We start from the raw sequence: 14,599 nt of genomic DNA on the forward strand, positions 1-14,599 counted from the left end.
ACAGATGTGTATGTGGAGTCACCAGGAGTAAGGGATGGGACTGCAGCCTTGCGTCTGTGTGCATGTCTGCCAGTAGGGGTGCATGATCAGCTGAAAGATGTATTACTTTTTCTCAGCCACTGTTGGAAGTTTTTGCTGCTTAAATTTTCCTCCATGTGTCACCAGGATCTAGTTTTCAGCTGCTTGTCAATTAGAACTTATTCACACTGCTGTTTGATGAATGACCTTATTACGATTTCAACACTTTTCTCTTAATTTCTTTATCTTCCAATTTCTCTCCTGCTTCTCGTTTTCCTCCCATCCTCTGCTGCTGACGTTGTAGTACATTGTGTTTGAGGCGGGACACGAGCCCATCCGCGACCAATCAGAAGAGGGCATTTATCAGGTATTCACAGGCTCGTCTTGTGTCTGAGTTGTGTCGTCCTCATCTTGTCAGCGTTGAACTGTGGCTACCGACAGGAGCTGCTCTGAGCAGATTTAATCTTTCCCCTGCTGATCAGTAGATACCAGGTACATCTGTCCTTAATGGGACAAACCATATCGTGGCCTGCTCTTGAATATAATGGCTTCACTTTTCACATGTAGAAAATAAATACAAGAAATAAATACAAGAAATTAAAGACAGACAGAGAATGAGAGCTAACCAACCAGCCAACACTCTCTGGACGGCAGCTAAAGCTATTTGCCCCAAAGAGAAGAGCCTTTCTCTGGGTGCACTCCTCAGAGACGTGGGTATAGACCTCCGAGGGATGAAGAGGGGGAGGGTACGGTGCATGTGGAGGGGATGTGGAGGTTATTCCCGTCCTGTTTGGAAGGCAGACCCCTCCTCTTTTTCTCGCCTCCCCTCCCTCTTTTTTTTTCCTGAGGAGATGAAAGAAAGCGGGGGAAAGAAAGATTAATCACCAGCCTCTCGTTTGATCTTTAAATAAAATGGATTGAAAATAGAAAAAGAGAGCTGGCACGTGCACAAACAGAGAGATGCACACACCCACACACACATATAAACATGCAAACACCCCCCTACCACACACACACACATATCAGACGTAAGAAACGTGAGTCTCAGCCAGCCCCCAGCCACTGAGGAGCTAACGTATGAATAAAGATGGAAGCCTCTGGAAATAAACATGTGAAAGAAGTAAACAAGGCACAGAGAGGAGAGGAGGAGGAAGAATGGGACTGTGCTCGACAGAAACCCACATTCTTCACCAGTGCCGTTTTTCATTTACCACACACTCTGATTAGGGCAATCCATCTAGGAGAGAATAAAACTTTATCTCACACATTGTGTCACTTTAGGAGAAACAAAACCAAAGGAATCCCATGATTCATATTTATCAGCGTCCTGCTATCGCTTCACGCTGCTTCTTCTCATTGCACACACTGTCAAAATCTATCTGGCTGCGTGACATAGATATTACATGTCTCCGTGTGTGTGACAATCTGAGTTATTACATGTCTGTGGGTGTGATAAGCAGCCTTATCCATTCTTTATTAGGCAGAAAGCAAGGAAGGGGGACCATCTCCGCAGGCCGATAGTTTACTGATTTGTCTTGAAGATGAGTCTTTACTTTACAGATGTTAATTCTGATTATTCCTGCACACACACACACACACACACGCACAATCACTCACACTCTGCTCATGATGGATTTGATTCCTGAAGAGCCATGTTCTAGAGCTGCATCCGGTTTGTCACAGTGTCGTAACGTTTCACTGCTTGATTAATCCAGAGGTGACAGGCTTTTCTCGGCTCCTCTGACTTTATTGAACGATTGTTTAGGTTCCCACCAGTCAGCAGAAGGAAGGGGTCTATGACGTCCCAAAGCGACACCCAGTGAGTGACCGTGTGTTTGCCCGTGTGTCCCCGACGCCCTCCTCAGCCTGCCTCCCCCTCTCAGATAAACCTCTCAGCTGTCACTCTTGAGTTTAAAGCATTCTCCTTTTCGGTGCCCTCTCTCCTTATGTGAGCTGCGAGAAGCTCGAATTTTGCAGCGATTCCACTTCCTGTTAACGTATCTCCAACACAGTGATCCAGTGTGTTTGTAATGTTTCCCTGAGAGGTTTGCTGGGACCCAGTGCTCTTTGTGCAGTGTGCTGTGCTACTCCTCTGCTTGTGCTGTAGCTGTGGTGGCTGGTGCCCTTCTCCTCATGCTCCGTGGTGCCTGCTCCTTGCATATGGTTAACTGGGATGCTATATGTGTGTTTGGACATGTGTGTGTCATGTCTGTTTACGCAACGAAGCATGCCAGGCTGTGGTTTGCCCATGTTGAATCCAGTAAAAACCTGCATGACATTATCCCAGACTGCGTTAAGACACATTTTTTCACTGTCATATCTTTCTTTTAATGGATGTAAGTTATACGACTTACTATAAATGTGCATGGCCTCATGTTTTTGAATTTATACCTCCGGATGTTTAACAGGTTTTCACCCCTTTCATGCATATATGTGAGTGCAGGGGAACTCTATCTCACTGTGTGTGTGTTTGGTCCTTGTGTGTGTGTGTGTGCGTGCGTGTGTGTGCGCGTGCGTGTGTGGTTGTGTAGGTGTGTATCTCTAAGCTCCTGTTATTGGCTTGCACTGCCAGTGGTTATAATGAAAGATGACCTTGACCACTGTCAGGCTGCACTATAACTCAGCTGCTCTTTATCCGCCTATAAAGATGCTATTTATATTGCTGCCTGATTTAATCTGCTAAAATCTTCACACTCACAATAACCAGGCTGTCGCTGTTTCTGTGTCAACACTTCACCTCATATTGCTGCTCTGTGGCTCTTCCCTCGTTCCAACCAGAGCCCACCACATCTGTGTATTTCGCTCAAACCAGACTCCCCCCTTGTCTCCACTGGTAGTCAGAATCCTGCTCTATACATTTTGGTAGACTGAGAATCAGTCTCACAGTTTCCTAGCTGTATGTTATCTTTAGTAAGAAGCTTACAGGCACCATAGTATTTTCTGTTCTGTTTCCAGCCCACAACACATGCTGCTATTTGAATTGCTTTTGTGTTGGCCGGTGTCTGAACGTGAACAAATCCAATATTTCTCTCTTGTTGTGCAACCAATAGGACCAGTCATCCATTCTGGTTTAAATACAGTGGATTCAAGTCTTTTCAGCTTCCCAGTCAGTCAGAGGGAGTAAATATAACCCTGGATCAGAGAAGTATAAATGGATTATAGACAGTTAAGATTATTGTTGTGTGTTAGACAGCCTGTGTTGTAATTTGAAGATAATTTAATTTACTTTCAAGATAAATCCAGACTCACAGAGGACAGACAGCTGCTGCTGTGCTGCTCTCTATGGGCTGAATCATGTCACACCAGCTCAAATATGTAAATACTGCATCCACATTAAAGTGTAATTTAAGTAGCCTCCTGATGTCACATCAGCCTCAAGGAGAAACTCGGAATTTATGATAACTGTAATATCTTCCATTAAGTGGAAACAACTACAGCACAGTGTTACTGTTGCTGGCAGTAAAATGTAAATAATAATACTTTTTTTTATTTGAATGATAAATGAGACATATATCTACATAATGAGTAGAATTACTATGATTCACAATCTAAAGTGTGATATAACTGTATATTTGAAGTGACTGCAGTTTTCATTTGCATTAACCTCCTTAAAAATAATCTGGGAACACTTCACAATCTGAGGTTTCCTCATCCTTCCTGTGGAGGCTGCAGTTTCACCTGCTGTGACCACAAGCTGCATCATTTTCTCACAATTGGTATTTATGTTGGATTTACTGTTTATTGCATTGGCAGGAGATGTTCATTGTCCTGTCATCAGAGGGATTGACAGTGGACAGTAGCTCAAATGAGATCACTGCTGCAACCACACACACACACACACACACACACACACACTATACTTCAGATGAAAAGATACCACTGGCAGAAATGTGACCTCCTGTCGGCAGCAATTTCTTCTGTTGTTTACTCTGTCACTTCTTAAATGATGATAAATCAATAACAAAAACACACAGAATTTCAATCTACTGAGTTCTTGACTCTGTAAGAACTAACAGATTGTGTTAAATCAACAGACGCCCTCGCTTCCTTTACTCATGTAAAGGTCAGCATTGACAAACACATCAACTCTGCACAAACAACGGTTTAGATTTGATATGATGTCTAAATGTGTGTAAATTGATAGAGCTTCTAGTTTAAATAATGGTTATGTGAAAACACCCTCCTGTGTGTGCGTGTGTGTGTGTTTTTTCATTTCTGAGTGGTTGAGAGAATGCAAGAGATTGACTGACATGTCACACAGTGTTGTGTGTTGTTTAGTTTTGAGCTGTGAGTTTGTGTGTGTGTGTGTGTGTTTGCATGTGACAGTTTTGGCACATGCCTGCGTGATCAGTCACACGGCGGAGGTCAGCAGGGTGGCGGTAATTAAAGGGGCTGCGTTAATTGTATGCAGAACACATTTGCGCAGGTACTTACTGTTTCACTGGAGATGGCTAATTGATAGGTGGCGGCCGCACTGATAACGATGAAGGGCCAGCCGAAGAGATGGCGAGAGCCTTTAATGGGCACACAGGGATAATTGGCAGGGCAAGAGAGAAAGGGGTGGACGTAGAGGGAGAGTGGAGGAAGAATACAAGAGGAATGGGCTGCAGCACAGTGTGGTAGTGAGCAAGTGTAGGTGCCGTGTGTTTCAATCCAACTGTCAGATATATTTAAATACTCCAAAAATAATATCCAGATTGACATAAACCATTATGGGTTCATATTTCCAGAAGAAGAAAAAAACATCCAGTAGAAAAATGGCCAGGATTTCCAGAACTGATTATTATTGGGCAAGCTGTTATTGTTTTTCACTTTCACTTAATGACGGCCATACGTCAGGCTTTCATCCAAAGTAAAGCAAGTACTCAGCAATATTGTAGTGCACCAAATGCTCTTGCTTTGCCAGACCAGCCTGCGCATTATATGTCCATCCCACAACAGGAGAAAGGTCTGGCATTTTACAGATTGATTGGTAGTAATAAAAAACTTACCATGTAATGATGTAGTGTTAAAAGTATCAGGATCCAGCTTGTGAGGACAGGAAGGATAGAAGATGTTTTTCCCTATATTGTCACATCTTTCCCACCTTCACTCCAACACAGAGTATACAGCGGTTGGATAAAGCAGCTCTGCTTTCTGTATCTGCCTCTCCATTTGTCTCACACTGTGCTTCCTGACACAAGGGGAACAGGCTTTACAGATACACAAAAGGGGTTTAAACCCCAGCTCAGTGCTGTAGTTTACACTAAAGGTAGGGATGATCTTTAAACCTCTTTAAATCTTTACTTGGTCTCTTAGTCTGGAGACAAGAACTTTGCTCTGTGTCTGAGCGTGCGCGCACAGTGTGTGTGTGTGTGTGTGTGTGTGTGTGTGTCCTGACAAAGATCACCTGCAGACCTCTTCAGTTAGCCTCACGTCACCTCACCCCCTTCCTCTTAAGTGTGTGCAAACTGACTAACCTGTTTGTGTGTGTGAGCGCATTCTCATCCCACCCACCATCTAACACTGGGGTTGCGATTGCAGAACGGACATCAAAACACCCCCCACCACCATCATCAGCACCATCATTACCATGATCAGCCCCTCCAACAAGAACAAACTGTGCAGCCGCAGCAGCAGCAGCCGCAGCCGCAGCAGCAGGCAGTGGCAGATCTGATAGACTTAGACCTGGGGATGGTGACTCAGGTAAGGAGCCATATACCAACATACAGCAAAGCACTCTGCTCTCTTTTGTTTTCAATTAGTGTTTTTAAGGCAGAACATAACGTTGTCAACGTTACCCATCAGCCCTCATAAACTGGTTTATCCTCGGATGATCCCCTGTGTCACGTCCTCCTCTGTCAATGCACCGCTTTTGTTCTTATGTAGTTGTAAGTCACCCCGAATCTTGACCCGTAGTATTTATGAATAAAACATGCAACCTTGCTGTTGCCATGGTAACCAGGTTGGGCTAGGAGTTAAGTCTAGCACTGTATGTACGGGTGCACCTGCGTGTCCACACCTGCCTGTGCGTGTGTGAAGTTGTACAATCGAGAAAAAAAAAACAGTCCACGAGCTCAGAGCGCAGGTCCTTCAGAGTCAGACATAAAGGTCAGAGCGGCTGTCAGAGAAGTGTGTCGGTGGGAGGGGAGCAGACAGTGGCGGTCATCTCATCTGCAGACCCGCTCGCAGAGTCGTTCACAGCACATTAATAAAGCATTCATAACACTCTGGTAATCACAGCAACCTGACCCCCTCACCCCATTACCACACACATAAAGAATATCGAGTCAAGTGAACAGAAAGTGGACAGAAAGTCTATAATCGTCCAACTTCCTGTGCTGCTCGAACGCACGCTCAGGTGGCATTTTTCCTGTGCCGGTGATTTCTGCTTGAACAACAGCGAAGCCTCTGTAGTACTTCAGTAACATTCAGTAACAACTAGAGGGAATTTACTGTGTTTTAGGTTAAGAAGAGTGTTTCATGAATTCAGTACCATGTACTTCCTGTTATCAGTCCCTGTGGATGCATCGTTTTGCGTATCTTTAGTATCAAGCTTATCGTCTTGTTGAGTAGATGTTTATCTGCTACGCTAGACTCTGCAACAACAGTCCACATCACAGCCTCCTTCCCCTCCTCTTCCCCTCCTCTCTTAGTCTGGCATACCGTTCCAGATCCATGACTAGAAAACACCATGCTCACTGATCCATTTTCTGATATATGTAGAAAGTATTTTGTGGTCTATGTGTGACCTATGCAAGCGAACAAGAGGGAAGATATTCTAAGAACATTCATTATCTCTAAAGAAATTATCCGCATCTGTGATTTATGCAAATCTCGGACCATGTATTCAAGGCTTAAATTCCTTTATCGACTAAAAATAGTTCCCTTCTCTTGCCACTGGCCTAAAGATATTATTAATGTGCAAAAAGGGAGCGATACTAAGAGGAGGATCACGGGGAGACTGTGAAAGAGGGCAAAGAACGAAACAGAACAAATTCAGATCAAATGGAAAGGCGGCCGTCTTTGATAGCTGTTCGCTCTGAGGCACAGCACACATCTTCTACAAGAGGGAAACATTAATGACTTGTCCAGAACAAGACAGTGGTACAGTAATGATACAGGGGGGTTGCTAGTCTGTATTTAGATGAGCTGCTGGAAAGCACCTTTATCTGGAGCAGATGACAAAGGCTGTGATAACTCTTGGTAGGTATGTCATCATTGTCAATCATTTCATCTCATTATTCCATCTCTCCTCACCCCCTCTGTAACGTCCTGTGTTGCTGCCACAGTGCTCAGGTAGGTGCCGCAAACTTTACGAGCTTTGTCGTGTTGCATGCAGTGTGTGATGCATGTTGCACTGGAATGGAAACTGCTTCAGATAACGTATATACTCTCACAGCTTTGTTATTGTACCTGACTGCTATTGTGTGCTTTCTCTGATTCTCAGAATATCAACCAATTAGAGATTTTCGGAGACATGTCCACACCTCCTGACATCACCTCTCCGTCGGTGAGCAGCTGTCATACACACACAGTTTGCGATTTACATCTAAGAAAAGCCGAACAGCATTTCCACTGAGCTGCCTCTGTTGTTTTTCCCTTAACCTCGACCTCCAATCACAACCCACGCAGACTCCCGCCTCTCCAGCCAACATCCTTGACCCCTCGCAGGGTCTGCAGCCTCCCACGGAACTGTTTGCTCCCTTCAATCCTGCGTCTGTGCCCTCAGGTAGGACCTTGTTCACTTTATGCTATAATACACCACTGGTGCAAGCAAAGACAAACAAACACAGCGGGAAAGAGAGGACAGAAGAGATGAGAAGAGGGGGATGAGATAAATAGAGGGGGAAAGAATAGAATTGAAATGCAGATGAGGGGAGGTGAAAGAGGAGAAAAGGTGGTGTTGGTTCTGTGTTGAATATGAAATGCGTCATTAGCTGCTGACTTTCCTCTTGCTGCTGACGTGACTGGTGGTCAAAAGAAAGTAGTCACACACGCTGAGATGATTGTAGTAATCACTCCTTGGTATGCACATAGGATTTATGTGGTGTGCACTTTATACTTATTCTGGTGTATGTCAGTGTAACTAGGAAGCTGAGGTTAAATGTCCACTTCCTCTGCTGTAGGTAACAAGTGAAGACCAGAAACGGAAGAACAGCAAGCGTGTAATAGCATAAGCTCCTCCTGACGGTATTGGGTGATTTTAATGAGTGTGTGTTAAGCTCTGCCTTTTCGTAATGACTCTTCCTCATTCTGGAGGTGATTATGAGAGTTCACCATGACTATTAAGAGACACCACAGTAGCTGCAGGCAGAAGTAGGGCAGCACTCTCTAGTGATGCATGATTATCTGTGTGTGCGTGTTAATGTGCTGAAGAAAAGCAGTGGTGAGCATATGCACTGTGGGTAATTTAATCACTTTCTCTTTGTTCTTATCTCTAATCATTCACCACCAGGTTATGTGACGATGGGAGCGGTACCCCCCGGCCACTGGTCCCAGCAGGCGTTCGCTGCCCAGACTCCGCTGGCCTTCGGGGTCCAGTCTCCGCTAGGCCCAGTGGCCCAGGTGCTGCCAGGCGGCCAGCCTCTTATCTGGGGCCAGGCCAACATCTTCCCTGCCACCCAACAGCAATGGGCAGCCATGGCGGCCGGAGCCTTCCCCCCTACAGCCTACCTCCCTGCCCAGCCTGTGGGCACCCTGCCCGCCGCCATGTTCCAGACTCTCACCCCCGTCACGACTGTGACTCCAGCCGGCGAGAGCCATTCAGGCGCTGGAGCGAGCGCTTCAGCTGCTTCCCCTTCAGCGTCGTCGAGTCCGCAGCACGGGGAGAGGGGGAAGAAGATGGGCAAGGAATTGTTCAAGGTGGGGGAGATGATGGATGAAGAACTCTGATGGGAACAGATTTATGATGTCTACTGAGAATTTTACACCTTTATGATGCAAAAACATGCAAATAAGTATCAAAATTGCAAATTATAACATCAATCAGAGAAACTAGGACCTGGGTTTAGCTTTTTTTCTTGTTACTGAGCATTATATGCCTTCATTAGTCGGGCAACAGTAGAGAAATGACAGGGAATGAAGGCAGATGGATGGGAGACAATAAGTAGCAGAGGTCCTCAAACTGTTGTGAACTGGTAACCTACGTTGTCAACACCTGAACTTTACTGTACTGTTTGGTTTACTTCCTAAGACTTATTGAGACTGTTGACAGACTGAGACAGAAAATATCGAGACAAGCCCAGATTTTAGCGACGATCATGTGATCACATGTGTACCTGTGGGGTCTCCCATTAAAAATAATACAGCATGTTTGAACATTGGACGTTTTGATCTTGTGCAGTGAATCAAACAGTTGACCTCAATAACCTCTGTGTCTTCCCCCAGGACTTTCAGCTGGCGAAGCCTCCGGCCATGCCGTTAAAGAGGGCTGATCAGCCCAGCTTAGCAGGAACCTCAGAGGCATTCAGCACTTACTTCAGCCGTGTGGGCACTGCCCAGGACACGGACGACTGTGACGACTTTGACATTTCCCACATGAATCTGACACCAGTCACCTCCACAACACCATCCACCAACTCGCGTAAGCAAATCATTTCATGTCTGCCTTCAGTTCGTTTTCTCATGAATCACCATCCGGTGTGTAGCTACGTGTGACTCAACTTTTCCTCCCACACAGCGCCCACCCCAGCTCCCAGGCAGAGCCCTCCCTCCAAGTCCTCAGCCTCCCATGTCAGTGACCCCCCCACCGACGCCACAGACCCCCCCACAGACGACTCATTTGGGGAAGCAGAGGGCAGCCCTAGTCGCAGTGGAGAGGAGGATGCAGTAAGTGTGTGTGTGCGTGTGTGTTCCTTTAATAACTCAGTCCTTATGATGCTATAACCTGAGATTTCCTGATAAATAGCCTTTGTAGCAGTGTTGGCGGGCGAGGTAATCACTCTGGCTGATTAGGGGGCCGAAGCCACTGTGTGCCTCTCTCTCTGTGTGTGTGTGTGTGTGTGTGTGTGTGTGTGTGTGTGTGTGTGTGTGTGTGTGTGTGTGTGTGTGTGTGTGTGTGTGTGTGTGTGTGTTAGTGCATGCAGGAGTTTGCACATTAACACATTGTGTTGCTGTGTGAATGTGAGAAGTTGCGTGCTAGTGTGAGTGTGTGCCTCGGTGTGTTTTGCGTGCATGCATGGTCAACATAGCGTTAAATGAACTGGTGGGGTTGTCAGAGACATCATTAAGCTGTTATTAATACCAGCCAGGTAGCGTCCATATATCATTACTTCTATATGGACACACTCATCTCTGGTGAGATAGAGGAAGTATGTTGCCCCAATTCTTCTTCCAGCAGCAATTAATGTTTTTTTTTTTTACCAGCAGCAGCACCTCAAACTGGGAGAAGGAAAGAGAAATTAAGGAGATGAGGAGATTAAGAGAGATTTTTAGGCGTGGGGGGAGAAATTCCCTTTGCCTTTGACCAAAGTCCTTGTAGGATGGTTGACCTTCAACAAAACAAGACTTCTCGTACTTCCCTTCCGTCGTTCTTTCTTTTTTGTCTTCTTTTCATGCTTGTCTCTCTCTTCTCCTCTGCTCTCAGGCGTGAAACATTAGTTTTATGCCTCCAATCCCGCTTTTATTGAAAAAAATAGAGAACTTTCACACTGCTGAAAATGTCACCAGGCCCGAATAACACACGGAGGCTTTACACAACCCAGAGTAATGTGCAGCGGTGGCGGAGGAGTGTGTGTGTACGAGTGAGTGAGGCGAAAAGGTTGCAAAGAAAGACAGGAAAAAAAAAATGGAGCGTGGGCAGAAAAACGGCTTCCTGCTCTCTGTGGGACGAGCTGTAAAAAGCAAAAGGGTTTTAAGAAAAAGCAGCAGATCAATAGGACGAACTCCACTGAGACATTCATAATAGGCCACTGTAAATGACTGCTTGCATATGTGTGAGTGTTAGAGTATGTTTTTGTGTATCTGCAAATGTGTTGCTGAGAGGGGACGGGTTGTGTGGGATGTGGTCGCTCACGGAAAATGTCCTTATTTCCCCTTCAGAGTATTGACTCTTTTCTGCTTCCTGTGTACGTCTGCTCTTGTAGTCTTTACTGATCCTGCAATCCTTCTTTTAGATTTATTCTTCTCTTTTCTACTTCCTGCACCCTCCTCCTTTCCTTCTCTTACACTCCATCAACCTTTCCCTCCACCCTCTCCTCCTCCTCCTTCCTCCCCTCTCTAGGCGTGTGGTTCTGGGTCGCCCTGCCCCAGTGAAACAGCAGAGCCCAGCCCAGACCAGGCCAGTCCAGAGGCTGGGAGCTAGATAGAGGAAGGGCAGGGTAGGTATCAATGCTTTCTCCCCACTAACATCTCCTCCATCACTTCCCTGATATCAACCAGTGCATATTTGTTCATCTTTTCCTTCGTCTGCTGGTTTTTTAATTGCATGATCATATTTCACAGTTTTCATTTGTCCCTCAGCTGTCACATATGCTCAAAGGTCAGCATGTGTTTTTCTGGGTTTGAATGTTTGTCGAGTATGATCGTGCATGTATTTCATTTTTTGTGTTGGTAGTTTTTGTCACAGCATGACCTGGAGTTGTATAAGTACCTATGTATTATAAAGTGGCATTGCATTGTTGCTTTTTTTTTTTTTTTTTTACCATATTGCTCTGTGCCCTCATTATGTCCTGTCTTTGTGACATGTACCTAAATCACGCCCAACTCTCTAAATAGCGCACATCTCACCAGGAACGCCAACAGAGTGTGACAGCCAATCAGAAGCTGTGTGCTTCAGTGAACAGGACATCTTCTGGGATTTGCCGGTGATGAGCGCAATATGCTGATCTCGAATGTGTAGCTTAATATAAAGAATGATGCGTTCTGTCATGTTATGCATAATGTATATTTCGTGATGTAATGTCACTTACAATGTGGTCATTATTGTCAGAGGATTAAACTGGTGAAGACGAGCAGCAACTATCAAAACTGATGATATGTGTGTTTTCACACTTTGGCCACAACGTTCTACAGGAAAACTTCCACACGACTGTTAACAGTTATGCAGTTTTGCAGTTTGCCTTCTCGGGGAGACACGCACATGCACACACCAAAGAGGAGAGCCATTTTGATCCCTGCCTCCCAACCCGGTGTCCTCACCCACACAATTCCTGACTGTGGTTCCTTAATGATAGCTGCTGGCACTCACACAGGGAAAGATGTAACGGTTTTGTTTTCATCAGCTAATACTGGGGTGCCAAGATTAATGACTGCCCCGCCATAATTGGCATTAATTAAAGCCCAAGAAGCCTCCTAGTCCTTCCCCACTCCTGGAGAGGAGGAGGGCTGGCTGAGAAGCCTCTCTCCCCTGTTGGCCGGTGTCCTCATACTCAGACTGTGTGAAAGCTGCGGGGCAGCAGGTGGATACGGGCCTTAAGTGGGAGGATCGATTGTGGAGAAGCGAGCGGTGAATCTGGCTGCAGACTGACAGTGCCATGTCCAGAAGCAGAGTTTTTTTTCTCTGGAGTAGGTGGACTGCTTTGGTACTGGTCCAATGAAGCTGCTCCCATATGGTGTTTACTTGCTCAATCCTATTGGCTTCAGACATTCTCCCAAATAGACACACACACACACACACACACACACCTGTGAAATAGCCCCAGTTATTCCCCAAACAAGCACACCTGTGATCGATAGTGTCACCACCTGTGCTCATATCAGAGCCAAAATGTGTGTGTTTCTTAATGTGTGTGTGTGTGTTTCTGGCCATGACCACCTGTCCTGTCCTCCTCCTCCTCCTCCCCCTCCTCCCACTGTGTTGCTCCAACAGACATGTGTTCAGGCTACTGGGAGAGTAAGTGTTTTTTCTTAGGTGATCTCCTCATGTCCAGCGAATGCTCCCGAGACTCAGCCGTGAAATGGCCTCCTTCCACAGTTCACTGAGCAATCTCACACCGCTCCCCCAGCCCAGGGCTGACCACCACTCACGCACGGACATAAAAGTCCACGTGTACCAGCCAAGCCAGATATTCTGGCCTTTGGGCTGGTGCTGCACCAGCTCATCAGTCATACCTCCACCCATTTCCTCCCTGCTCCCTCGGCCGGGGTTGATGGAATCAAAGTGGCCCTGTCTGGCAGCGCTGGTTAGATGATGCAGGGTGAAAGAGGCGAGCTGAAGGTCTGAGCAGTGTGTGGTTACTGTCACCGCTTGTCTCAGCCTCTCTGTCACCTCTCTCAGGGCTGCTGGCAGCCACGTTCTGCTGACTGTTTGGCATTGGCCAGCCCTACAGCTGCAGCTCTGTATCCTGTGGCCCAAAGCCCCAGCAAGCATCAATCCCAACTTCAACCCCAGCTCTCTGCTCAGAAGAGACCTGGAGCAGATTATGCACCACGTCAGGCTGAAACAGCTGATATAAAAGTTCTTTTGTCCTATTTTTTCTTCTAAGATACGATTCTATCTCAGGAGAGAGTAGCATTCAGACACAACAAATTTTACTTAATTGGTGCAAATAAGTGGAACTTCACTGTCATTATTGATGAATCCCCTTCTGCTTATTTATTGATTTATTTCAGTAAATCATTAATAATTTTACTCATAAACTAGTAGAAAATAGTGAGGAATGCCTGTTTCAATGTCCCAGAGCTGACCCAAAATAGGCTCATCATATTGAAGCTGGAACTACAGAATTTAAAGTGTTTTCTTTTGTTAATGATATTATCACAATTGGTGCCATGTAAACTTCTGTTTATTGACTGATTAATCATTGACATCATTGATGATGATGCTGTATTCTCACATGGGCTCACTCGGTCATTCTCCAGACATTTTACAAGGGGGTTAGTAAGAACTTGTCTGAAGCAACTGACTCTGACATATGCGTTCTCACATATATCTGTTCAGCTGCAAATGCATTGATGTCTCACTTTGTGGAATGAAGTTGCCTCTAAATTCCACCTCATGTCACATATTGGAAGTGTAAAGTGTCACTCAGTGGCAGCAGGAATGTCAGCGTGACATCATGTCATAACGTGACCTTGAGAGATTGTAGCATCTTTTCTCACCTCAGGAGAAATGTGTCGCCATCGTGTGAATATAACTGTATCCTCATGTGGAAGCTACTGGTTTAACTCAAACTCTGAACAAGCACTTCTGTGCATCAGCGAGTGAGAGAAGTCTTCCAGAATATAATGGGCCAGTCAGAACTCTCCAATAGAGTTGTCTGCATGGCAGATTGAATGGCTGGCTGTAATTATGTGTACGATAATAACGGGCCCATTGTGAGCGAGTGCAGCAGCCTTGGGTCTCTGACTGCAGGCTGCTCCATCATCCACCGTTGGAGAGAAGCAGAGACAATGATGACTCATAACTGGTCTTTCGAGGTGCTAGATTATACGTCTGATTCCTACTGGTCCAGGAGGAAGCGTGGAGTGGGAGAGGACATGCACGTGCGATCACACACGCTCAGAAACAGTAACTCGCACACGCACACATAAAAGGTTTCCAGGGTGAGGGGCGGTTCAGTGAGAGCTCCGAATGGGCTGAGAGGAGAAATGAGAGGCCGCCGCCGCCAATGCAGTGGGCTACTGCCACCCTGTGGGTATGTTAGGTACCGGTACTGGC

At 45.9% G+C, this 14,599-nt stretch overlaps 1 protein-coding gene across 19 annotated transcripts in view; it reads left to right on the forward strand.

Annotated features, from left to right (window-relative positions):
• The window catches only part of dab1a (DAB adaptor protein 1a), a 230,413-nt gene that overhangs the window by 213,607 nt on the left and 2,207 nt on the right, over positions 1–14,599 (forward strand). For 6 of the 19 annotated variants that reach the window (XM_069522343.1, XM_069522342.1, XM_069522344.1 and 3 more), the window contains 9 exons: positions 323–385; positions 1,784–1,837; positions 5,542–5,703; positions 7,448–7,510; positions 7,633–7,729; positions 8,456–8,862; positions 9,388–9,583; positions 9,680–9,828; positions 11,222–11,318. In XM_069522343.1, the coding sequence (XP_069378444.1) occupies positions 323–385; positions 1,784–1,837; positions 5,542–5,703; positions 7,448–7,510; positions 7,633–7,729; positions 8,456–8,862; positions 9,388–9,583; positions 9,680–9,828; positions 11,222–11,302 (1,272 nt within the window). In that variant the 3' untranslated portion in view covers positions 11,303–11,318. The remainder of the gene's footprint in view (positions 1–322; positions 386–1,783; positions 1,838–5,541; positions 5,704–7,447; positions 7,511–7,632; positions 7,730–8,455; positions 8,863–9,387; positions 9,584–9,679; positions 9,829–11,221; positions 11,319–14,599) is intronic. The other 13 variants (XM_069522349.1, XM_069522352.1, XM_069522353.1 and 10 more) reach the window with 8 other exon arrangements.

The sequence above is a fragment of the Paralichthys olivaceus genome, chromosome 3, assembly GCF_024713975.1.
Source record: "Paralichthys olivaceus isolate ysfri-2021 chromosome 3, ASM2471397v2, whole genome shotgun sequence".
In the NCBI taxonomy this organism is placed as follows: Eukaryota; Metazoa; Chordata; class Actinopteri; order Pleuronectiformes; family Paralichthyidae; genus Paralichthys; species Paralichthys olivaceus.